This window comes from Lethenteron reissneri, chromosome 58 (genome assembly GCF_015708825.2).
Source record: "Lethenteron reissneri isolate LAM-NWPU_2019-01 chromosome 58, ASM1570882v1, whole genome shotgun sequence".
In the NCBI taxonomy this organism is placed as follows: domain Eukaryota; kingdom Metazoa; phylum Chordata; class Hyperoartia; order Petromyzontiformes; family Petromyzontidae; genus Lethenteron; species Lethenteron reissneri.
In genome coordinates this window covers 8,178,859-8,204,327 of record NC_083836.1, presented here as the reverse complement: position 1 = coordinate 8,204,327, position 25,469 = coordinate 8,178,859, and the positions used below count along the sequence as shown (strand labels likewise).

General features: G+C 51.4%; 1 protein-coding gene across 3 annotated transcripts in view; it reads right to left on the bottom strand.

Moving 5' to 3' along the window:
- KLHL24 (kelch like family member 24) overlaps window positions 1-25,469 on the bottom strand; it is a 60,993-nt gene that overhangs the window by 10,399 nt on the left and 25,125 nt on the right. For all 3 annotated transcript variants that reach the window (XM_061575660.1, XM_061575658.1, XM_061575659.1), the window contains exons 6-7: window positions 8,857-9,041; window positions 174-292 (exon numbers count right to left, since the gene is read on the bottom strand). In XM_061575660.1, the coding sequence (XP_061431644.1) occupies window positions 174-292; window positions 8,857-9,041 (304 nt within the window). The remainder of the gene's footprint in view (window positions 1-173; window positions 293-8,856; window positions 9,042-25,469) is intronic.

Here is a 25,469-nt window from a genome sequence, read left to right as displayed (position 1 = left end):
AGACTTTACAGGAGGCATAATGGCTGCTCATTTGTTCTCTTGCCTACGTCATCACAGACGACTCGGCGGAGGCCTTCATCCAGCAGCGGGACGATCACTGGCCGATCAATCCACCGCTGGATGAGGAACTACGATTCCAAACGGCGTCGCGACGATCGCGGAGAGCAGCTCACCTTTCCGTGCAGCACGGCCATCTTGTGCCGCCACCTTCCCTTTGCGAGCGACGCCACGCGCACCCACACGTTGAGCTGCGAGTTGTACATCCAGACGTCGCGGCTGTTGATTCGTCCACCTGCACAGAGGCATGGGGGGGGGGGGGGCGAGGGGGGGGAGCAGGAGCAACACACGAGGGACAGTCACACGGAATTCAAGCAGAATACGGGGCCCACCTTGGGGGCGACCGGAGCATCGAGCGGCAATGTACAGACCAGGACACCCACCTGCAAAGGAGAATCGGGAGGAATCCGATGAGCTATGAAGCTATTTTTCACAGATGTCAAGTTCAAGTTAATTTATTAGGTATAGCCCTGTGAGCCATTCGGCTCTTGAATCGGGTGCAACCGCAACAAACAAAAAAACATGAACAAAAACATCTTAAAGTGAATATGTAACTGAGTGCAAACAGAAAATCCAAGAAAAGACAGCAAAATATTTCAGAAAAAAGCACCGTACACCAACGCTGTGTGCAAAAATCCCAGTGGGATGCAAGTCAAACAACCAACAACAACCACAAGACAACTTAGATTAAGGCCATCAGTCTAACTCTGTACTACAACAAACATGGCTAAACCAATACACTTTTAGAAATCACCAAAATAAAGCCATGCCACCAATGAAACAGTGATCATAGGAACTGTGACGGAATTTTCACAATAAATGGCATAAACAACATGTACTACCAAAACCCTGCAGCCATAGCTGTCTGCATGAGTCACTCCACAACAGTAGGAGCATCACGTTACAACAACAAACAGTACAACACACGATAGGAGTGCAAAGTATAGGAAATGTACATTTCATGTTATATATATTTTTGGTATATTACCAGGTAAAGCCCACTGAGCTACGAAATTATTTAACTATTGAGTTCCGGATGCGATTCGCGAACAGCCAAAATTGCGGATAGCAAGTTCGTGAATAGTGAGGGAATTGTGTCGAGCGATGGATTGAATCCCTCTGTGCAGAGCTTGCAGTGTGACCCCCTCTGCGGACTTTCTCTGCACTCCGGTTTCCTCTCACATGCCTGACATTCAACAATGAGCATGCTCCATCATCTCAATGGGGAACCCTCCCGCTGAGAAGAGTCCCGGACAAACCAGTGGTAGCCTCATTGGAGAGGCGGTAGACACAGAGAGAGACAGAGAAGAGGAGACAGAGGAAGACACAGAGAGAGACATAGACACAGAGGGAGACAAAATGAGACAGAGAGAGAGAGCTAGACACTGAGAGACAGAGAAGAGGAAACAGAGGAAGACACAGAGAGACCATGGGAGACGAGAGACACTGAGAAACAGCGAAATGGAGAGTGTCTTTCGATATAACGGGTTTTACCATTCCCGGCAATAAAACTGGTGTCAAGATGCCAAACAGAATCCTTATTCAAAGAGTCCTGGTCTGCATTAACCACACACAGTACTTGTGGTGAACATGCAAACAAAAAACATGCTCTGGTAGTATATGATGATGCATTGTCTTTGAAACCGATTGATTATCAGGGCATGCTTTTTTGTTTGTATGTTTGCCACAAGTACGTAATGCAGACCGGACTCCTTGAATAAGGATTCTGTTTTGGTGTTTTAACATCTGGACACAATTGTTTTATTGCTGGAAAGGGTAAAACCTGTTGTTATATTTTAACGCTGGCAAGAAAGGTCAGCATATTGTCTGTCGAGTTTACCCAAAATATCATCTCAAAATATACGTTATCATTAGATTTGGCCAAATAATGAAATAGGCTTCCGATATTCGGAACAGGAATGACATTTTATTAACGTACCCCCCCTCCCCCTCATAACCATGACAAAAAAAACCCCTCTCTCATTCCACTTATTCACGTTGACAACAACAAAAACCCCCCGCTCGCTTTTCCTCCAGTCACGGTCTCGAATGGTCCGTTGCCAGGCAACGCAGAGCGAGGCGCAACTGAGAGGCTGGGGGGGAACGTGAATAATGCACGCGGGGACGCGTGCCTTGCGCCCGGCGGTCAAGCGATGCCGGGGCGTGCAAAACGATTAACCCTCTCCCCATTGCGATGACACACGCGTACGACGCGTACATCGCACGTGTGTACGTCATCGTACACGTCCACGTACGCGTACGTTATCGGAACCGAATCGGAAGTAAAAGGCTACGCGGGAGGGCGCGTGGCGCAGTTTGGCGCCGGCCATCGTAGAGTGCGGTCGTGCCGCTGCGGTTCCCTGCGGCGAGTACGGCGTCCTTAAAACAGCAGCGCTACGACGCCTCGCTGAATCAAATTAAAGCCGCGCCGCTCGCGCGTTCTGAGATTCGGCGGTGAACGGGACACCCCCACGCTGCAACTTGAAAGACGTACTCGGAACGGGAAAGGAGTCAGCGATCGATGTTTTTCACACTCCTGGTTTAGGAGCGGCAAAAACAACAGTTTCCTATTTAAGAAAGGGTTACGAGGTGGCTGATAGCCGGGGATGCCGCAGCACCATGACAAGATCCCGTGAGTCGCCGGCTCGGGAGCCGGCACGGTGGCTAGGAGATGTTAACTACCTCGCCTGGTATGCAGGAGGTCGTGGGTTCGATCCCGACCCTGACGCCTGCTGCTGTATACTTGGAGTTTGCGTGTCTCTCTCGCCGTGGTGGTGTGGATTTTTCTCCGGTTCCTCTGGTTTAAGAGTATTTGGCTGCTAGAAATGTCCACGTGATAAGCCACTTCGTTGAGTTACCTTATGTGGCCAGGTTGCTCCTGAAAAAAATATACGCATAGCTCAGTGGGTCCTACCTGGTAAAATAAAAATTTGTTTAGTTTATGAGGAACCCTCCAGCGGACCGCGCACGAAACAAAACCTGCACCCCGAAGGCTGAGCGGTCAAATCCTAACTTGGGGGGCGGGGGGTGGGGGGGTTGACTCGGCTCGCCATGGACAAAACCAGAACCACGTTGTGAGCAAGTCGACAGTGGGTGCACTAATCATGCTGCCAATAAAAAGGCTGTTACTGGTGTATGGGTTGTGTGTTAAAAAAAAATGTTTTACATGGAAACTATGGGAGAGGGGTGGCGTTGTTATTCACCTACTTCTCTCAATAGGTCAACATGTCAATAAACACAGTCCCTGCTGGATCGATAGGCGACGTATGTATGTTGTATGTTGAACTTCTTTCGCACCGTGCGCAATTAACCGTGCTAATCGGAGGTGCCGGTGGGGGGGGGGGGGGGGGAGGACAACAAACTAAACACAAAAAAATAGAAAGAAATAAAATTTTCAATCGAGATGATTTAAAAGTGCACAGATCCATTGGCTTTCAAATATCGGAAGGAAGGTGCGTTCCAGACGGTCGTAGAAGTGCGTCCGAAAGCGTCGCGATGCGGTGACCGCCGCCTTTGTTCGATGACGAGCAGCCGAAAGCCGCTGCTGCAGGGGCCGCTGCCGCCACGAGAACGACCGGAGTCCGCGTGGCGATGGTTTACGCTCCTCGCCGAGATCGGCACGACCGCTTCGCAGCCTTCACACAAAGCACAGCGGCGCGTGCCCATGCTCCGCGCACGCTGCTAAATAGGGCTTCATTATACAGCAATAATTGGGCTCCGGCAAACACAACAATTTATAGCAGCAGTGGCGGAAGGCTCGGGGGGGGGGGGGGGAAGGGTCGGAGAGAAATGGGGCGAGCGAATTGAACGCTCCGAAAGTTGCCGGTCACGACGCCTCCTCGCGGCTCGGCTCAGTAACGGGGGGGGGGGGGGGGTGAGCAGCAGCAGCACGCACGACGACTACACACGGCTCGAGCGATTGACCCATTTCTCCTTGTCCCCGCTGCGATCAGCAGGGCTCGTGCGTACGCGTCGCGGTTGCAGAGCGAGCCGGAGGACGGCCTAGGGGGCGGTAGCCTCGTGGGTGAAAGCGACCGCTGGCAAACGATCGCAGTGGCACTTGCGCCGGGCTAGGTGCAACTGCGTGGCCACGTCAAGCGTCGAGGGCTCCCTGGCGGGGGGTCACGGGACAGATTGTTGGGGCGAGTGCTGTTAGCAAGCACCTATGAAGGCCGACACGGCACATTGAGGGGGTGAGTGGCCACAGCACCACGCCTACCGCAACGGGTACTCATAATTTGGGGCCGAGTCGACCTAGGGGAGGCCCAGGACCGGCTCAGATATTTGTTACTGGTGTTGGCCGTGAGCGGGAATCGAACTCGGGCCGCCGGGTTCGTAGCGTGAACCGCTACACCACCGCTTTGGCAGCAAACACACACGCACGCACACGCACGCGCACACACGCACAACGCACACGACACGCCGCCATGAAAGCGGGCAGGGGAAGGCGGCCAAGCTTCATCGCGGCCGGATCAGGAGCAGCCAATTATTCCTCTGCACGCATTTGCATCGAGTATGCAGCGCGCGGCATACTCCATGCAGATACGTAAGCGCGGCACGGCACGAGCAGCGCGAGCAGCGTGGCAGAGGTCTACCGGCGGTGGCTGCGGCCGCACGTGCGGAACTCTGGGCCTCCTGGCGGACCGAGATAAGGACGCTGACAAAAGAGGCCTTGCAGACGCAGCTGGTGCGGGCATGATAGCGGCAGCAGTCACGGCCTCAACGCGCCCCTTTCCGACTCTGCTGCAAGAGGAACCCTCAGCCAGGGATGGGGGCGGGGGGAGGAATGTAATCAGCTACACAGTCCAGAAAAATAATTACGCTGGGTTCTTATTCTGTTGCAAAAATAAATAAAAATTTCAACGTATTGTGTTGGCAGTGGGAGCAAATCCATGGTGGAACAAAAGCCAAAAGGTAACAGTGCAGCTCTGAAACTTCCTGCTCATGCCACTGCAGGCAGAAGGGCCTCCATGAGAGGGGGAGGGGCTCGTAAAGAGCCCCTCGAGAGGGTGGATCGAGGAACACTTTGATAAGAGAACGCACGCAGGTTGACGGTGGTAAGATGTTAACTCCTTCGCCTGGCATGCAGGAGGTCGTGGGTTCAATCCTAACCCTGACGCCTGCTGTACATTTGCGCGTTCTCCCCGTGGATTTTTTTTGTTATCCAGGTCCTCTGGATTGTCCCTCCACATTCAGAAACATGCGTTTGGAGTATTTGGTTTCTATGAATTTCCACATAAGCCACTTCATTGAGCTGTCATTTGTGGCCACGTCGCTTCTGAAAAACAGCTCCATGGCTGAGTGGGCCTAGCCTGGTAAAATAAAACCTAGTTCATGGATTAGTTTCTATTTCAGCCACGGTCTCGGTCTGACCGACGACCACTGTCGAATTCCGGTTCAGTCCGTTTCTGTGGATTTCATGTGGTCATTCTCCTCGTCTGATCGACTGAAGCAGTCAGACATTTAGTCACGCCCCCTTAGTTATTCAATATCATCAGGTCAGCCAATTGGTGAACCCAGTGCATCTTTTTATAGCCAATGATGGTTGCTATAATTGGTCTTGGTCGACACCCCTGCTGTCAGACAGTTATGTTAAGTGGGTTTGGGCAGGACAAGTCTCTAGCTCTAGATGGCACGAGAGCAGATGTCGATAATAATTACAGAGGCAGTTAAGGAGCAGAACGCGTCCGAGAGCGATGAGATCAGTTTGTGTGCACGGTCGCTACGTGGGACAATGCAACGCAGGAACACGAGAGTTGGTGGCAGTTTTGTGGGAGAGGGAGGGATGGAGGCCTTCATCCAGCAGTGGATTGACCACGGCGCGTCAAACCGTGCATCCAAGAAGACCCGATCGTTCACCAATCATGCCAATTTGGCGCCCCATGTTACATTGCGATGACAAAAGTCCATTCGGGAATAGACTCTACCTCCCCCTGCCCCCGAACGCAGGATCGCGACCAGCTGCCGGGGAACGGCGTGGCGAGTGAGCACGGGGCCGGCAGTTGCACGGCCACTGACCATCGCCTTCACTGCGGCCGATGCCCGGCCACTCCGGTCAGGCGACGCTCGCGCTCTGTTGGAGTCGCCGGAGCTGGCCGAGCGGGCGTCCGCCACCACGGACTAGCGCGTAGATCTCATTCACTGAAGCTCTCAGTTTGCAACAGTCGGGCCCCCCCCCCCTTTGTCTCTTCTGCTTAAAGAAGGGCCATCCCCCCCCCTTCAGTTGCATGCGTTTTTGGTCCCGCCCTGGAACGAACAAAAACTGCACGCGTGTAATAACAGAATTCGGGGAAATGATGGTGCGCAATCATCATCGGCCACGATCAAACCGCTGCCGCATCAGAATGTTTTTTATCGACCGGAGGAATACGATGAGCTCACGACACTCGTTTCCACAGACGCCTCCACGATGCGACGATCCCGTCCGGCGCCGAGCCACGGCGTACGAGCCGATCTGACCGCTCCATCTCCGCGGTGGACGCAGCTTTCCCTTCGACTGCCATTCAGTAGTTACTCTCGCCCGCATCGGTCGCTCTTCTCTGGTGGTGTTGTTGTTGTTGTTTTGTTGCTCGTCGGATTTTCTCATTCTCCAGCGTTCGGAGCCACACATCAGTGTCGGCACAACTGCAGTTTCATTACAGCATCACTTTTGTTTTTGTCTAAAAACAAGTGCCATATAAATTTATAAATTCCTCACTTCATCCTCGGTCGTATACATTTTTAGCCACGTGTTCAAGTGCGATTGCTTTCATGACAAATCACAACACAATTGCACATTCATTCATCACCGCCAGGATCTTTAAAAACAATGGAGGGATGGATGTACGCGACAGCTAAAAATAAAAACCGCGCTCTTATTCCGCATCCAGGTTCCACGCTGGCCTCGCCCGCGCGATCCATCATCGATCGCTCCCCGCTCGCGACGCCGCAGGGAGCGCCTCTCTCCCCGCGGAGCCGTCGCGCTCGCTGCGCTGTCCTCGGTGACACAGATCGACAATTTGCATCACGCCTCGGCAAGCACCGACGCCACCACCACCACCACCCTAATCCCACTCCCGGCTCTCACGGCCACTGCACCCGGCCCCCACCACCACCCCCACACCCCGCAGGGCTAAGAGCTGCTCCCCCCACCGCGGCCAGACAGATGCGAATTATGGCCCCAGTGCCCCCTGGGTAACGAGGAGCCGTGTTATGGAAATTGTCAGCAAGTCGCTCGCGGCCGGCGTTTTTTGAGTTCTGCCACGCGTCGTTCGGCGCGATGTCCGATGATTCGCTCCACATGCCGGGAGCTTCTTAGACAAAACTGAATTCAAGAACCGACTGGGTTCCATTTTGCGCCAAATTATGTCCCTTCCGCTATTTAAGTCCCAGTTAAAAAAAAAACCTTTGATGACTACGGCTTTTGAGTCAGACCTTGGTTTTGAGTGTGCTATGTGTCTTGCGAGGGGCAATAGAGATATTGTTGGCTGTTGTCTTGTACAGCGTTGTGAGATGCAGTCTTGCAACGACGCTATGAGCGGCACGACCAGAAAACACGCCGGAGAGTTAAGAATAAAATAATTATTAATAATTGGGGCCACTGCCGTGCCTGCCAGCTGTGCCCCAAACCGAACGTTGATAGAAAAGATGAATCTGGGTATCAGATCTATTGTCATTTAGGAAATATTGTGCACATTCTAAATTGCATTAGCATCACTATTGTCATTCTCACCGAATTTTTTTCTGGGTCGCTGGTGAACCGGAGAAGGGCACGTGGTGACTCATAGCCACAGCCATAGTGAGATGCATACTGCATGTGGTGTGTGTCGGGTGCAGACATATATTCCGGGCCACTGACCCGGGACCGATCCGACTGCAATTAAGCCCAGGATGCATCTCATTATAACAAACGGACACAAAACGCTTCAACGTAGAGGGGCGTTTGATCATTTTTTCACGTGGGCCACATGACTGTACGCTTAATCGCACGTCGGAAATCGCCAAACGCGCGCGATCCAGGCGTTCGCCTTCAATCGGCGCCCCTGCACGGACATTAATCTGCACAGATAGGCCGGGGGTCAGCCGGGGTCGTTTAAAACACCCCGCGGAAATCATTTACGCCCCAACGCCCGCCTGCCCGCTCGCTCGCTGCCTGCCGTGTCCCACCCACCGCCCTGGGACGGCGCGGCGAGCCGGCTACAGCAGCAGCAACGACAACAACAGCCTGCGGCAAAGCGGTAGCCAGATGGGTGGCAGCAGGACCACCGCCGCCGCCGCTACCGCCGCCGCCGCGGGTAACAATCGGCAGATGGGATGCACAGATCCCACGTGACACTCGGCCCCTGGGGGCACTGGAACTGCGCCAGGCTCGAGGGGGCCTCTTTTAAAGAGGTCGTCCGTGCACGTTTAACTTATTTTGCACCTACGGTTTAGCATGGTTGGTTGCGTACGGCGCGAAAAGAAGTTCCAACATACGCACGCACATATGCGGCCAACTGTACTAATCGGAGGTGCGGACGATCACGACAATGATAATGATGAGAGATAACGATTCACAGCGCTGTGTCTAGCCACTCAAAAGAAAGGAAAAGGTGCAGCCCTGCAAGGGCTTGCACACATCACTGCTGGCAGTGGCGTGACACATGTGAGAGCACCCACATTTTACCCCACCACCACCACCACCCACGCTTTACCCCAACACCACACGCGCTGCCATTCCCGATCACAACCACCACGCCCGTCATCAGCATCACCGCCAACACCACCACCACCACCCCCAACATCACCACCACCAACACTGCCGCCACCATCGCCACGTACCGGAGACGAGGATGTCGTTACGGAGTGCGCACACGGCGTACTCGGACTTGGTGAACTCGGGCAGCTTGGAGAGCGACGTCCACTCCCCGGTGATGGGGTCGTAGCACTCCGTGTAGGGCAGGTTGAAGCCACCCACCCGCTCGCAGCCGCCCACGATCACGATCACCTCCGAGCAGCCCGTCGACCTGCGGCATGCGCGTGGCAAACACGGTCAAGGCGGGCGCGTGCGACGGCCAAACTAAATCTAAACTATTTTTAGTTTCAGTTTAGTTTTTAGTTTTTCCGCAGCAACGTTATGCATGTGTGTTGAACTTCTTTCGCACCGTAGAAACAGCGGGGCGCCGACGAAAACCAATGATAGCAACTGTCATTGGCTACGTGTTGGTTATAAAAAGATGTCCTGGGCTCACCGATTGGCGGCCCTGATGATATTGGATAACTAGGAGCGTGTGAAATGTCTAACTGCTTTAGTCGATCAGACAAGGAGAAGGACCACATGAAATCCACAGGCACAGACTTGACCTGGAAGTCGACATCTGTCGTCGATCAGATCGGGACCGAGGCTTAAATAGAAACGAAAATGAATTTTAATTTTACCAGGTCAGGCCCACGAAGCTCTATGGTTCCGTTTCAGAAGAGACCTGACCATCACAAATGAAAGTTCAACGAAATGGCTTACCATCATCGCGTCGAAATGTACAGCAGCTGCCAAACACCTAACGCGTGATCTTGATTATAAAGTGGAGGGGGAAAAACCGGAGGAACCGGAGAAAAATTCCACGTGACCACGGAGGGAGAGATTTGGAGAACAAATCCCGCGGCTGTGGATTTTAGTGAAGCCATCATGGAGGTGGCTCAGTGGCTCAGATACCCAATTTTCCACTCGCACCAAGCCAAGCCGGTGCAGGGCTAGCATGGTACGGGTGGTTTTCCACTGGCTATTTGCGGAGCCGAACTGGAAGCAAACCGTGCTTCGTTGGCATCATAAAACACCTGAATCTGGCTTGGTGCGATTCATCACTTGAGCTCTCGTCACTTTATTTCTCTCACTCTCTCTCAATGCAGTCGTGTAGAATTCCCAATGCGATTCATGGATAGCCAAGAACGCGGATGGGCAAGTTCGTGAATAACGAGGAATACCATATACATGTCGATAAACGCGTATGCACGTGTGTTTGTTGAACTTCACACCGTATGTAGCCAACCGCCCTAATCGCAAGCGCGGGAGAAGGACAACAAACTAAACACCAAAAACTTTTAAAGATATGAGTTTCCATTCCAGATGATTTTAAAGTGCATAGCTGCAGTGGCTTCCTATTATCGGAAGGAAGAGCGTTCCAGACGGCCGCAGAAGTGCATCCGAAAGCCCGCGATGCGGCGACCGCCTTTGTTCGATGCAGAGCCAATAGCCGTTGCTGCACGGTAACTGGAGTTTGCATGACGGTTTATGCTCCGTGATGAGATCAGCTATCTTGAACCTATATCCCTGCACTGTGAAGTGCCAGAAGTTCCATGATGGACATTCTAATAATTATAATCATTTTAGTAGATTTGGTATTCGCAGCATTATTTTGGCGCAAGGTGCTGATCAAAATGGGTCGTGTCTGCCAATCGGGGTCATTGGCTCGGCTACATTACCAAAGTAAGCAATTTGCACCCATCCACACTTGGCAAATTTGGACCGTGACTCCTGCACACACGTCCGGCTCCGTGCGAAACAAGATCGCGGAGATCTTCAAACGTCCGCCATGAAGCAGACGGCGCGTAATCACGGGCAACGAGCCGCATGGTATTAACCGGGGTGGCGGCTGGGACCGAAACCGAGAACCCCTGCAACAATTAGAAAATTGCGCTCCAATTCGGACCCATTGCCCCACACGCCACCTATGCCCTGACACGCGTTCCACACACGTGTGACCCTCACGGGGTCACCTCCATCGACACGACGAGGCGGAGTCCCCCACGTCCCATGGGGAGTCGCTCACTGAGAGCTGCTGCGACGATTGAGCAACAAAAAATATTTATATGATAAACCGGCCAACGTGGAGCTGAAACCTCTGCCCTTTGACACTGCCCTGCGCAGCGATAAATTACTGATAACGCACACCGGCCACGTCCCCAGGGCATCTCACTGGCTCTGACACTCTCAGTGCCTGGCTCTGGCTTGACGGACACGTTCGACGAAATTCTAAACTAAACTAAAACAATTTATTTTGTATTTATTTTATTTTACCAGGTAAGGCCCCCTGAGCTACATTGCTCTTTTCAGAAGCGACCTGGCCAAAATGAGAGTCCAATGAAGTGGCTTATCATGTGGACATTTATAGCAGCCAAATACTCTAAGCGCATGATGTTGATTATAAATGGAAGGAAAAACCGCAGGACCCAAAGAAAATCCACGCGACTACGGGGAGAGAGAGAGAAAAAACATGCAAACTAAAATATACAGCAGGTGTCAGGGTCGGGATGGAACCCACGACCTCCTGCATACCGGGCGATGTAGTCAACATATCCTAGCCACCGTGGTGGCCCGTTCGAAACGAATCGGCCACTGCGTGCCGACGTCACAGTCCAAATTTTTACCACATTCTAAAATTACTCCGCACACTACTTGATCGGGGTCACAAACAGTGATCACCGCCCCCCCCCCCCCATACTGGCAGACTTAACGCCCGGCTGCGGGCCAAGTGTTGAATCAACTTTGTTGCCGCACTGGGACAGCTGCCAATGGGTGTGCCCTCTGATGAGATGTTTAGGATGAGATACGGTGTCCGTCGCTCATCACGTCCAGGGCATTGTCGAGACGCCCGGGCGGAAAGGAGGGCGCGCGCTCTTATCAAAAAACTAAATGACGATCATTACCATCGTCGTCGTTAATGACAAAACTTTAATTTTATACTTAGCGTCATTCATGCCAACAGCATCCCACAACGCTATACATATATACAGTGAGGGAAAAGAGTATTTGATCCCCTGCTGATTTTGTACGTTTGCCCACTGACAAAAAAATGATCAGTCTATAATTTTAATGGTAGGTTTATTTGAACAGTGAGAGACAGAATATCAACAACAAAATCCAGAAAAACGCATGTCAAAAATGTTATAAATTGATTTGCATTTTAAGGAGGGAAATAAGCATTTGATCCCCTCTCAATCAGAAAGATTTCTGGCTCCCAGGTGTCTTTTATACAGGTAACCAGCTGAGATTATGAGCACACTCTTAAAGGGAGTGCTCCTAATCTAAGCTTGTTACCTGTATAAAAGACACCTGTTCACAGAAGCAATCAATCAATCAGATTCCAAACTCTCCACCATGACCAAGACCAAAGAGCTCTCCAAGGATGTCAGGGACAAGATTGTAGACTTACACAAGGCTGGAATGGGCTACAAGACCATCGCCAAGCAGCTTGGTGAAAAGGTGACAACAGTTGGTGCGATTATTCGCAAATGGAAGAAACACAAAAGAACTGTCAATCTCCCTCGGCCTGGGGCTCCATGCAAGATCTCACCTCGTGGAGTTGCAATGATCATGAGAACGGTGAGGAATCAGCCCAGAACTACACGGGAGGATCTTGTCAATGATCTCAAGGCAGCTGGGACCATAGTCACCAAGAAAACAGTTGGTAACGCACTACGCCGTGAAGGACTGAAATCCTGCAGCACCCGCAAGGTCCCCCTGCTCAAGAAAGCACATATACATGCCCGTCTGAAGTTTGCCAATGGACATTTGAATGATTCAGAGGACAACTGGGTGAAAGTGTTGTGGTTAGATGAGACCAAAATGGAGCTCTTTGGCATCAACTCAACTCGCCGTGTTTGGAGGAGGAGAAATGCTGCCTATGACCCCAAGAACACCATTCCCACCGTCAAACATGGAGGTGGAAACATTATGCTTTGGGGGTGTTTTCTGCTAAGGGGACAGGACAACTTCACTGCATCAAAGGGACGATGGACGGGGCCATGTACCGTCAAATCTTGGGTGAGAACCTCCTTCCCTCTGCCAGGGCATTGAAAATGGGTCGTGGATGGGTATTCCAGCATGACAATGACCCAAAACACACGGCCAAGGCAACAAAGGAGTGGCTCAAGAAGAAGCACATTAAGGTCCTGGAGTGGCCTAGCCAGTCTCCAGACCTTAATCCCATAGAAAATCTGTGGAGGGAGCGGAAGGTTCGAGTTGCCAAACGTCAGCCTCGAAACCTTAATGACTTGGAGAAGATCTGCAAAGAGGAGTGGGACAAAATCCCTCCTGAGATGTGTGCAAACCTGGTGGCCAACTACAAGAAACGTCTGACCTCTGTGATTGCCAACAAGGGTTTTGCCACCAAGTACTAAGTCATGTTTTGCAGAGGGGTCAAATACTTTTTTCCCTCATTAAAATGCAAATAAATTTCTAACATTTTTGACATGCGTTTTTGTGGATTTTGTTGTTGTTATTCTGTCTCTCACTGTTCAAATAAACCTACCATTAAAATTATAGACTGATCATTTCTTTGTCAGTGGGCAAACGTACAAAATCAGCAGGGGATCAAATACTTTTTTCCCTCACTGTATATAAAGGAAATTTGTGAATATGTGTGTCTGTTTGAAATGTTCAGCATACTTCCCAACATGCAACAAACTTGAAATTTGGCATGTGGGTTGCTTCCAGACTGTACACAATGCAAAAAGTATAAAAATAGACTTTTGGGGGGGCGGGGGGTGGAATAATGGATATAATAAAGTGAGCGGTGACGTCACATTTGTGATGTCATCTGCATGCGGCAGCGTCACGCAGCGTGCCTGCTGACGTCACGCATCCCCCCCACCCTCCGCCTACGCCGTGTATTCATCCAAGACAAGAATCCAAGTCTCGGGTGAAGCTAAGCTAGTTAATTATACGTACAAGGACCAAATCCCATATACGTGGTTGGTTATGCATGGCGCGAAAGAAGCCCAACACACACACATACACACCAAGCATTTGGAAACCCTACTACCAAAACTAAATAAATAAATATAAGAAATGGTATTGTGGTCTATGCAAACATGACTCCAGATAAAAGGGTAAACAACTAATTATCATAATTTTTACTGGCAAATGAGGTTCCAATGGTGTAAATGCTTACCCCGAGCTCTCATACTCTGATGGTGCATTGTCTTTGAGTTGTGCGCCTTTTGGCGTCATCTGGTCCAACACCATGTGAGACTAGGCTCTAAGGAAAGCTGTCTCGGGTGTGGACCAATCAACTTCAAGGACAGTGCATACATTATCAGAGTTATGTTTTTTGTTTGCATTATGACTGCAGGTATTGTGGTCTATGCAAACATGACTCCTCGTAAAAAAAAGGTGTCAGTTTTGTTGCCAGATAAAAGGGTAAAAAAACAATTATCATATTTTTTACTGGCAAATGAGGTTCCAATGGGACAAAAAAGTTATCAAAACGAGTCCATGGGGTCGACTACACATCCCAGAAAACAAACATCCCAACCAAGCCAGCAAACCATTACCTGCCGTAAGAGGGTCACGAGAGTCCCTCCTCCCCCCCCTCCTCCTTCCACCGAGGTTCTACAACAATGACGACGGCTCTACAGATTGGTTCTGCAACAATGACGACGACTCTACCGATTGGCAAATACTACGAGCTCCCCGCCATTCACAATGCGCACCGACCGCGTCTCCACAATCCATCGGCGGCTGCATCCAATTACCGCAAGTTTGCAATGAATTCAGTAATTCCTGAGAAATGCAATCATGCAATCCATCAGCCGAGGCCGGCGCCTTCTGAAGCAACGTGCATTTCAGCAGCAATTTGCTTAAATGGGCAAACTCTGGGAATGTTTGCGACTTTCCGAAGCACTTACTCAACTTTGTGCCGCTGCATTGGCTCGGCTGCATATTTTTACAACTCGTGACAAACGCTGCGAATGGTTTTCCATCGGAGGTTGAAAGTCTTTAAGTTTCAGCTACGTCCGTCCGTCCGTCGGTCTGTAACAGGAGGGGGCACGACAGTTCTCGTAGAGACGACGCAATACAAACCGAGCCGCCGTCTAAAGCCGCGCCGCTATTAGGAAGAGACCCTGGAAAAAACCGGGCACGTTGATAAAAGTTCTCACGTCCGCAACACAAGCCGGAACGATGTACGCGCGTACGCACGTCGAACTCCTTTGGAAACGTACGTAGCCAGACCATTGTTAATTGTACAGGAGGCGCGGGCTCGTTTATAAACGCGCGCGCAAATTGTTGCCCTCGACAGCGACGCGGCAGCTCCCCGTGGCTGCGAACGAATCGAATCGCTTCCCGGAGAAGACCGAAGGGGGCAGAAAGAGCTCATTAGAGAGCCCCCCTCGTGTGGGTGCATGGCGCCTTCAAACGTTCACATACTGAGAGGTCTGGGGGCATGGAGGTCGAACGCATTTAATTATTTTAATATATTTTCTCCACGATTATCATTTTCTTCTCATGCGCATTTTTTCTCTCGTTGTTGTTCACGTATTCATCTTTTAGTTTTGTATTTGTCAAGTGGCGTTTTTTTTTTTGTATCTGCGTAAGGGACTAGTTCACTGATGTGCAGCGTTGTGGGATGCGTTTGCATGAATGACGTGATATAAAATTAAATTATTACAACGGCAGCTCGGGCACGAAGCAACGTGACCGGCCGCGCCCCCCCCCCCCCCACTAATGGCCCCGCGGAAAAACCACAAAACAGATTTGGAGCCACACGCGCCCGAGCCCGCTCTCTCCAAGACGCGTTCCTGCGATGGGCCCGCTCGGCCTTCCTTGGCAACCGCATTTATTTGTTGGCTGTCCAAACGTTGCTGCCCCCCAAACAGATCTGACAAGAGCCAAACCCGTGGCAGCGGGCCCGATCGGGGCTTTTCTTTGCTGGTATATTCCAAAACAACGCCAACAATGTCATCTTCTCATGTTTTTTTTTAACTGCTGCTGACAAGGGCTGGGTTAATTTGGCACCCACCCACTCCCCCCACCTCCCCCCGCTTATGCCATGCCTGATGGGGGTTTAGGAGGCAAGCGAGGGGGTAGAACTGTACAGCGCTAGGGACCCGAAGCCCAGCGGGACCCCACAACACACGTTTTGGGATTTATTTAAAGTGACATTTTTGGTGATCTAGCACTGCCTAATTCACCACGGCCACTCGCTCACTCACCAGCGGTCAGTCCCCTCCCTATCACTCCTCTACCGCTACTACTACTAATGCTACCATGGCCACTGTGCCTGTGAACTTCACTCCTTGATCCCTCCACTCATGCTGAGGACTCGGTCTCTACCAGACACTCACCGTTTCGTCTCATCCATCACACTGTGTTCAATCACCACAACAACACGCACCAATTCACTCACCCATTAACTCACCAACTCGCCACATTGCATGTCACAACACTCATCTTTCTGCTTATTCCCGAAGCAAACTTTTTCTTTTATCTATGACAACTTAGATTGTGGCCGTTTGTTGCTGGCACACTTTGCATTTTGGGTGATTGGGCTTGTGCTCGGAAACTGTGTTCAGAACAAAACGTGGTCATTTCACGGGTAAATACGGCGTCGGTGTGAACTACACAGCAGGACCTCTTGAAACTGGTTTTGAAAATGTAGTCATACACTAAGAGACCCCTTTGCCAACAACCGTGTTACATTCATTTTAGCTCGAGTCAAGCTGACTAAAACTGTGATGATATATGTATGTATGTTGAACTTCTTTCGCACCGTACGTAGTCAACTGTGCTATTCAGAGGGGCGGGAGAAGGACAAGAAACTTAACACAAAAAGCAGTTATAAAGAAATCAGTTTTCAATCTAAATTTTAAAGTGTATATAGCTCCGGTGGCTTCCTAATATCGGAAGGAAAAGCGTTCCAGACGGCCACAGAAGCGTGTCTAAAAGCTCGCGATGTGGTGACCGTCTTTGTTTGACGGTTAGCCAGAAGCCGCTGCTGCTGCGAGGTTGACTGGAGTTTGCGTGACGGTTTACGCTGCTTGACGAGATCTTTGGTGAGCGGTGCACAATGTTTCCCCTCCACAGAAGGTTATCCGGTCAGCCAATCGGCGAGCTAGATCAATCATTTGGCATGCATTAAAGCAACCAATCACCATGTTCGGTCCTCCGGGGTGCACTGCTGCCTCGTACCATCACGTGACGAGACGACCTTAAGACTGTGTCTCCATTGGGACTCGACTCCTTAGTTTCGTCTCAGCCACGTTCTGGTCACAGGTGGGCACGGAGGGCCATCGGCGTAGCCATCGCCTCTCGCTCGAAGACTGTCATTAGCACGGTTGGGCTACTTACGGTGCGAAAAAAATTCCAACATGCATGCGTAAATACATTTTAAAAAAACCCACTCTGTCGACGAATATTTTAGTCATCGTGAACACAATGCTGCAAATCCCCCCGCCCCGTGTACAGTTTTACACTGGGGCACCCCACCAAACCTCTCTCTCTCTCGACGGGGACATTCCCTGATCAGCGACGGGCATGGCGGATTGCGAGCGCGTGCCACGGGCGAGCGCTCCGATTTGGCGCGTCGCTGTGTTAACCACGCGGGGCCGGCTCAACAAGGCCCGCGGGCAGAGACGAAACGGGGCAGAGACGACACGCGGCGCTCTCGGCAAACGCAACGTCGCTGCGTCGCGTGGATTTTTCTCCACTGGTGGCGAGATGTTAACTACCTCGCCTGGTGTGTAGGAGGTTGCGAGTTCAACCCCGACCCCGACGCCTGTCCTATATTTGGACATTGCATGTGTGTCTCTCTCTCTCTCTCTGTGGTCGCGTGGATTTTTCTCCACACTTACAATCAATGCCACGTGTTGGAAGCATGTGGCTGCTGCTATACATTTCTACGTTGAGCTGTCACTCGTGACAGCCAGGTTGCTGTAGCTAAGGGTGGCCTTTTCATGCTAAAATAACAAATAGTTTAGCTTTGAGTTTATACTGGTAAGAACCTCCTGGTTCCACCAGCCCACAGGGGATTATTGTGTCCGTCCATCCTGCATTCAAAAATGGGAGGGGTTGGGTGGAGAGGGGAGGGTGGGGAGGGGCTGGGTGGGGAGGGCTGGGTGGGGAGGGCTGGGTAGGGAGGGGCTGGGTGGAGAGGGTGGGGCTGGGTGGGGAGGAGAGGGTGGGGAGGGGCTGGGTGGGGAGGATGGGGCTGGGTTGGGGGTGGAGGGTGGAAGGGGTGGGGCTGGGTGGGGAGGGGCTGGTCACCCCGTGGTGCCCTTATAAAACTCAATGTTTAACCTACTCACGCCGGCTTGTGCCCGCCCTCACAGTCGGCCATATTTGCGGAATACACCACGCCGCCGTTGACCCTGGCCATTGACCAAGCAACTCAACGTTCCTACCAGCTCCCTCCACAGGAATGTGTTTGCCAGCGAGAATGAGCATTTTCACAAACTGCTCATCCTGGCACACACTGGGCAGGACAAACAAAGAAGGGCAATCACGTGCGTGGTCATGGAATTTGGAACGCTCTGCAGCATGCGTTCATCATCGGAAATAATTCATCAGCAGCAGCAGCATTGGCAGCCGTGATCAATCCACCGCTGGATGAAGGCCTCCTTCCGCAAGCTGCAGTCTCCCACGATCCCGCAATGCAATGATCCATCCCACCAGCGGCACACGAGATGATCTCATCGCACCGCCTCTTAGGTGGATGCCCCCTCGGTACTTCCAGTCGCGTAAGAATACGGCACTGCGATGATCAATTCCATAATACTGAGAATGCAGTCGACTGTCAATTATCCGCACTAATGAGGTGGAGATGCCCGCGGATAATTAAAACTCGCGGATAATCCAAAAATAGAACCATTTTCCACGGATCTCTATGCCAAAAACCACTAATATAGGTACAGATTATAAATTAAGAAAATTGAGTTGCTGAGTGATAACACTTTCCTGCTCCCGCGAAGAAGACTGGGCCCACTAAGTGGACAGCAGAGCCACGCCAATCAACATCAACCAAACTCCGCCCACTGCTGTGAAGATATGCAACTACTGTGCTGTAGAGGCGATCACGTGGATTTCGGATTAACCGGAGCATATATTTGTTTTGTTTCAGCACGTGACATTTCCAAGAACAACAATGCATAACTGTTTTTAGATTATTGATTTGGGCTTCAGAGAAAATCCATGAGTTATTCATTTATGTAAAAATATCAGGTGCGCGGTTAATCCGCAAATCGGATAAACCGCATGCGGATAATTAATCGAGTCTACTGTAACATTCTTCAATTGCTTCGCAAAAATGCACCAAATAAAAGCACAGATAAATTTGATAATGGTTCAACTCTTTTAATTTTACCAGGTAAGGTCCACTGAGCTGTATAGTTCTTTTTCAGAAGCAACCTGGCCATAAATTATAGCTCAACGAAGTGGCTTATCACGTGGACGTTAATAGCAGTAAAATACTCTAAAGGCACGTTTCTAAATGTGGAGGGGAAAAAGCGGAGGACCCGGAGAAAAATCCACGCGACCATGGGGAGAGAGAGACAAGCAAACTCCAAACACACACAGGTGTCAGAGTCGGGATCGAGGTAGTTAACATCTCCTAGTCACAGTGGCGCCCCTCTCTGGTATCCGCGCCATTCTGATGGTGCGAGCGTATCACGTGGGAAGGTGCGAGCGTATCACGTGGGAAGGCGTTATGTTCGACGGCCTTGAGGCTGTTTCGCAGCACGAGGCGGCGTTGCGATCCGTCATCCCTGCGGAGCAATGCGAGGGATGATATTCAAATTTGGACAAGGTCGATGGGAAAGGAGTGGGAAGAGGAGGAGGCGGGTACGGTCGTGTGGCTACATTATTAAATCTCTATTTGGAAAACTAATTTCTTTAAAATAGATTTTTTTCCTGTTTATTTTGTTGTCCTTCCCCCGCACCACCAATCGGCATGGGCACACACGTACATCCATCTCTCCTTCTCTCTCTAAATACCGCACCACCGAGCGAGGGCGCCTGTCGAATGCTTTACTCGTTATCGGGAAAAATAAACCTCCCCGGGTCTTGATCACGATCCAGGTGGGCTGGTCAGGGGGAGGTGGTCAACAACCATCCACCCTGACCACGTGGTGACCAGGGGGTGGGGGGGTTGTTTGTACCGACCACCAGCTCCCATGCGGCTCTGACAATGTCCTGCCTGACTGAGCCGGGCACACGTGTTTCAGATTACGCTGCCCGTTGTAAACAATCCGCGTGGCACGCGGGGTGCTTGAGTTACGACGCTAACTCCTCCTCGCGCCCTTGTTGGGTTCCGCGTGCGCACCGATGGGGAGCGGTGGCGCGGCGGTCGGCGCTGTGCTGCGCTACGAACCCAGGCGACGACGAGTTCGATTCCCGCTCATGGCCACCAACACCGGTGACGATTATCTGAACCGGTCCTGGGACTCCACGAGGTCGACTCGGCCTCAAATGAGTACCCGGTGCGGTGTGTAGTAGAACGTCGCCACTTAAGGAGACAAAGGCGGCCGGGCGTGGTGCTGGCCGACCAAACCCTCGTGTGCCGTGACGGCCGTCGCAGGTGCCGCTCGCTAACAGCACTTGCCCCGACAGGCTGTCACAGGCTACACGGGGTGGGGGGGATCTTTGTCTTTGTGTGCCTCTGAGAGGGGGAGGGATGGGGAGGAGGATTGTTTTGAACGTTTAAAAGGATTTTAAAAACGTGTTGTCAATAAGCGGCGGCGCTCGCTGAGCGAGGACCGCAAACGCACGAGAGGCTGAACACAAACTGCGCTCTTCTTTAGCCCGCTTGACGTTGTGTTTACATTTTCAGGGGTGCCGGAGGGGTTGACCTGATTGTAAACGGTCCCCCCGCCCCCCTGCGCATCGCTGGAAATCAAAACCGAGAGCGCCGAACGCACGGCCTAATTTTCTCAAAGAGCATTCTCCGGGTCGAGGGTCGACTGGAGTGAGTGGCCCGCGACTGCTCGTAGCCGCAGCCGCAGCGAGATGTGTACTGGACGTGGTGCGCTGGGGTGTGCAAATGTTTTTTTCCGGAGCCATCGACCCAGACAGAACCAAGCTCAGAATAATCTCCGATGTCGCGCTTTCACGCTGTGAACACAAACAGTGGCGGGGGGGGGGGGGGGCATGGCGATCGCGCTCCCGTCTCTCTCTCTCTGGCTCTCTCTCTCTCTCTCTGGTTCGCTCCTCGTGCCGCGTTGCTATAGGCTCCTGAAACGCAATGGCGGAACGTGACTCCTGGGAAGACAAAGGCGGCCGGGCGCCGTGCTGGCCACACCCAGTCTCAATAGGTGCTCACCAACAGGCCCTTACTTGCCAGCAGTCTGTTGCGGCTACGGGGGGGGGGGGGGGGTAGAATCTTTGTTTTTCACGGTCGTGCCGAGAGCTCAGCTGTGCGGTTTCCTTCGCAGCAATGATATCAGCGTGAAAGTATTGGCATGGGGGGAGTTAGCAAAAAAAAATCAGACCTTGGCAAAACAACATTCTTTCGTGCGTTCATTTCCTCTATCTACAAAGCAATACGTTCATTTCCTCTATATACAAAGCAATACGTGCAAATGCACGACATTATCACGGGTATGGAAAGGCCTAACGTGTAAAGGATGCAGCCCCAGCAATTTCTTACTGCTCGCAGCGCCGTTGGTGGAAGGGTCTCCACGAAGAGGGAGCGCTAAGGCGGGCCCCCCCTGTAGTGGGGCGGTCTTGCCGGCTCTTCCAGGCTGGGCAGACGTGGACGTCTGTGGATAGAGAGCTGCTTCATAGCTCGTCGAATTCCACCAGCCTAAAATAAAGATTCTGACGTCTCGGGAAGAGGTTGGTACAACCCACAGCTGTTACGTATGTGCAGTATGTACGTTGAACTTCTTTCACACAGTACATAGCCAACCGGGTGAGGCCTACCATCCCTCCCCCCCGCAGCGCATCTATGCAAGTGCTGCAAATTATTTCACGCCGTCTAAACTTCTGTCGACTAAAAGGCAATGGGGTGTTCACTCGAAGTGTAAACACACGGTCGGGAAAACTCACGTCCCGTGGCTAGGAAAACAATTTGCCCCCCTAGGAAAACAATTTGCCCCCCTAGGAAAACAATTTGCCCCCCTAGGAAAACAATTTGCCCCCCCTCCCCCTTTGAAGGCGTGCAAGTCGGGTGCTCCCCCCCACCCACCATCGCATGGGAGACGCGCGCATGTGTGCTTGTGCACGTGTGTGCGTGCGTGCGTGTGTGTGTGCGTGTGATCCCGCAGCACCCCAACCGAGTTTACAAACACAAAGTGGCAGCCAGCAAAGCGGGCACATTTGGGTTATTTGTTTACAAGCGCTCCATCCTCCTCCCCGCGGCAAGCGCGCGCTGGCAAACTGCGAGCGGTAAACAACGAGCTGTGTGATCCTCCCAGTTTGAGGCAGCAAACGGCCTCCCATTTTGTAGCTGCTCACCCCGAGCTATAAATGTCCTGATAGTGGCATTGTCTTTGCGGGACAACCAATGCATGTTCACCGTCCCTCGCCACGGTGGGGAGATGTTAACTACCTCGCCTGGTATGCAGGAGGTCAGGGGTTCGACCCCTACCCTGACGCGTGGTCACGTTGATTTTTCTCCGGGTCCTCCAGTTTTTCCCTCAAAATTTATAAACATTCTTGATTTGAAGCTTTCGTGACTGCAGGAATCCATACTCTTTGGTTTTTTCGGTAAAGTCACGTAGGTAGAAAATAAAATAAATCACGACATTTCTGCCTCAAAGAGTAGTTATAAACATGCGTTTAGAGTATTTGGCTGCTATACATTTCCACGTGATAAGCCAGTTATATAGCTCAGTGGGCCTTACCTGGAAAAAAAAATAGTTGAACAATTATAAATTGTATCTGTCGTTTTATTTGGTGGATTTTTGCGAAGCAATTGAAGAATGTTACATTAGACTCTCGATTAGATTTCCGCATGCGGTTTATCCGATTTGCACCTAATATTTTTACATAAATTAATAACTCATGGATTTTCCCTTAAGCCCAAATCAGTAATCTAAAAACAGTTATGCATTGTTATTCTTGGAAATGTTTATTACAAGTCACGTGCTGAAACCGAACAAATATGTGCTCCGGTTAATCCGAAATCCACGTGATCGCCTCTACAGCACAGTAGTTGCATATCTTTACAGCAGTGGGCGGAGTTTGGTTGATGTTGATTGGCGTGGCTCTGCTGTCCACTTAGTGGGCCGAGTCTTCGTCGCGGGAGCAGGAAAGTGTTATCACTCAGCAACTCAATTTTCTTAACTTAATTTATAATTTGTACCTATATTAGTGGTTTTTGGCATAAAGATCCGTGGAAAATAGTTCTATTTTTGGATTATCCGCGAGTTTTAATTATCCACGGTCTCGGTCTGATCAACGACAGCTGTCGAATTCCGGTAAAGTCCATTTCTGTGGATTTCATGTGGTCATTCTCCTCGTCTGATCGACTGAAGCAGTCAGACATTTAGTCACACCCCCCGACTTATTCAATACCATCAGGTCAGCCAATCGGTGAACCCAGTGCATCTTTTTATAGCCAATGATGGTTGCTGTCATTGGTCTTCGTCGGCGCCGCTGCTGTCTCTAAATAACGTCGATAAATGATCCCAAGTCTGCATCTTCGTTCGGTCTCGATAATCTCCCGCCGTCACGGCGAGTGGCGCGCCGTGGCCTGTGGCCGTCATCACGCGCCCCACGATTCTCATCCCACTCGTCGTCACTGTCGACGATGCGCTTTTAAATCGAGATTGAAAACTAATTCCTTTAGAACTGCTTTTTGTGTATAGTTTGTCGTCGTTCCCCGCAACTCCGATTAGCACGGTTGGCAACATACATGAAACTAAAATTAAATACAACTTTTTTTTAGATGTTTCCCCATCGCTCACAGCCTCAACCCAATAACCGTACGTGACTGCAAGATCCAGAAGGGTCAGAGTGTTATTCTGGCCGGGTGTGCTCCAGAAGCGGATCTGCGAGCTTCCCATGAGATAGAGAAACTAACGAAATATTTTTTTAACCAGTTAAGGCCCGCTGAGCTATATAGCTGTTTTTTCAAAAGCAACCTGGCTATCACAAATGATAGCTCAAGGAAGGGAAATACTCTGAACAAACGTCGATTGTAAATGCAGAGGGGAAAAAATGGTGACACAATTCACCGGGCACGGTAGAACTGAGACGTGAAACTAATTCTCGAATCGAATCTCAACTCCCAAACTTGACAATTCCACCACTCGTGGGGTTCGGTGGGAAAATTGTCATCGATGGAAGAAACGAAAACTAAACAATGTTATTAATTTCACCAGGTAAGGCCCACTGAGTTATATAGCTTCCTCAAAAGCGACCTGGCCACAAATAATAGCTCAACCAAGTGGAAATTTGTAGCAGCCAAATACCCTAAATGCGTGGTGGTGTTGATTCTAAATGTGGAGGGAAAAACCGGAGGACCCGGAGAAAAATCTGCGCGAGCACGGGGACAGAGACCACGCAAACTCCAAATATAGAGCAGGCGTCAGGGTCGGTAAGAACCCACGAACACCAGGTGAGAGAATTAACATCTTGCCACCGTGGCGAAGGTGGGAGGAGGGGGCTGTTGTAAAATTTCATGCGTTTTAAATCGGGCCCCACAGCAGGGCCAGCGCAAGGTGGGGGGGAGGGGGTGCTTGGGGTGGGCCTGCACCACCAAACGTCCCATTGGTACACCCGAGTTGATCTCCTTGGTGACGATTCACTGTTGTGGTGCCCCCCCACCCGATCCCCCAATCAATAGGAGCCTCAGCCAGCTCTGCCTTACATGAATACAAATACACATTCAATGTCCTTCCACAGCGAGATATCAATGACGTTATCATTTTTGGGGCATCAAGGGGATGCGACGGGGTTGATGTCCGCCTTGCCCTCCCTCCCCCGCGCTCCTGGCTTCGGCTCTCTACCGCCGTCGGCGTTATTCGAACGTCCCGGCTCACCAGGCTCTGCCGGGGGGGTGGCGGCCGGCCACCCCCGTCCGTTCGGCGGCTCCGTGGATTCCCCCCGCCGGTCACGGCCGGCGCCTCTGCCACCACAGCCACGTCCAGGTTCAAGTTTCACGAGAGAGCGGGAGGGGGGGGCAAGGGCTAGGCGTGGGAGAGGGGACGTGCGCTCAAGGCGAGCGCCGTAAAAATCAACAACGGGAAACAAAAAAAATGCCGTTGTGCATTCGCCCGCCGCAGGTTTTTTCGCGGTTGCGCCGCGGTGGCTCGGCACGGTGTCCCGACGTTTCTCTCCGCGTGCCAGGAGCCTTTTTAAGGAACAGAATATGAACGGACAGCGCTTGCGGCAGAGTGGTTCGTCGCTCGCAAGCCGGGGAACGCTGGCCGATGTGAAGCGAGGAGGCCTCTGTGCGATGGAAATGTTGGTCGTGCTGATACAGGTCCGAATCAGAATCTCAATTCATACCGGAGGAATCTGATGAGCTGTAAAGCTCTTTTGCACAGATGTCCAGTCGAAAAGGTGCAGCCTTGCAAATTGCTTTAATTTGCTCCACCTGCCGTTGGAAGGGCCACCACTATAGAGAGAGCTCCAGAGAGACCCTCTGGAGATGAATGCGGCCTACTCTTCCACGTAGGCCACGCTTTATCCCACCCACACGCTACCTTGCCCACCGACTAACTGTGGCGTAACCATC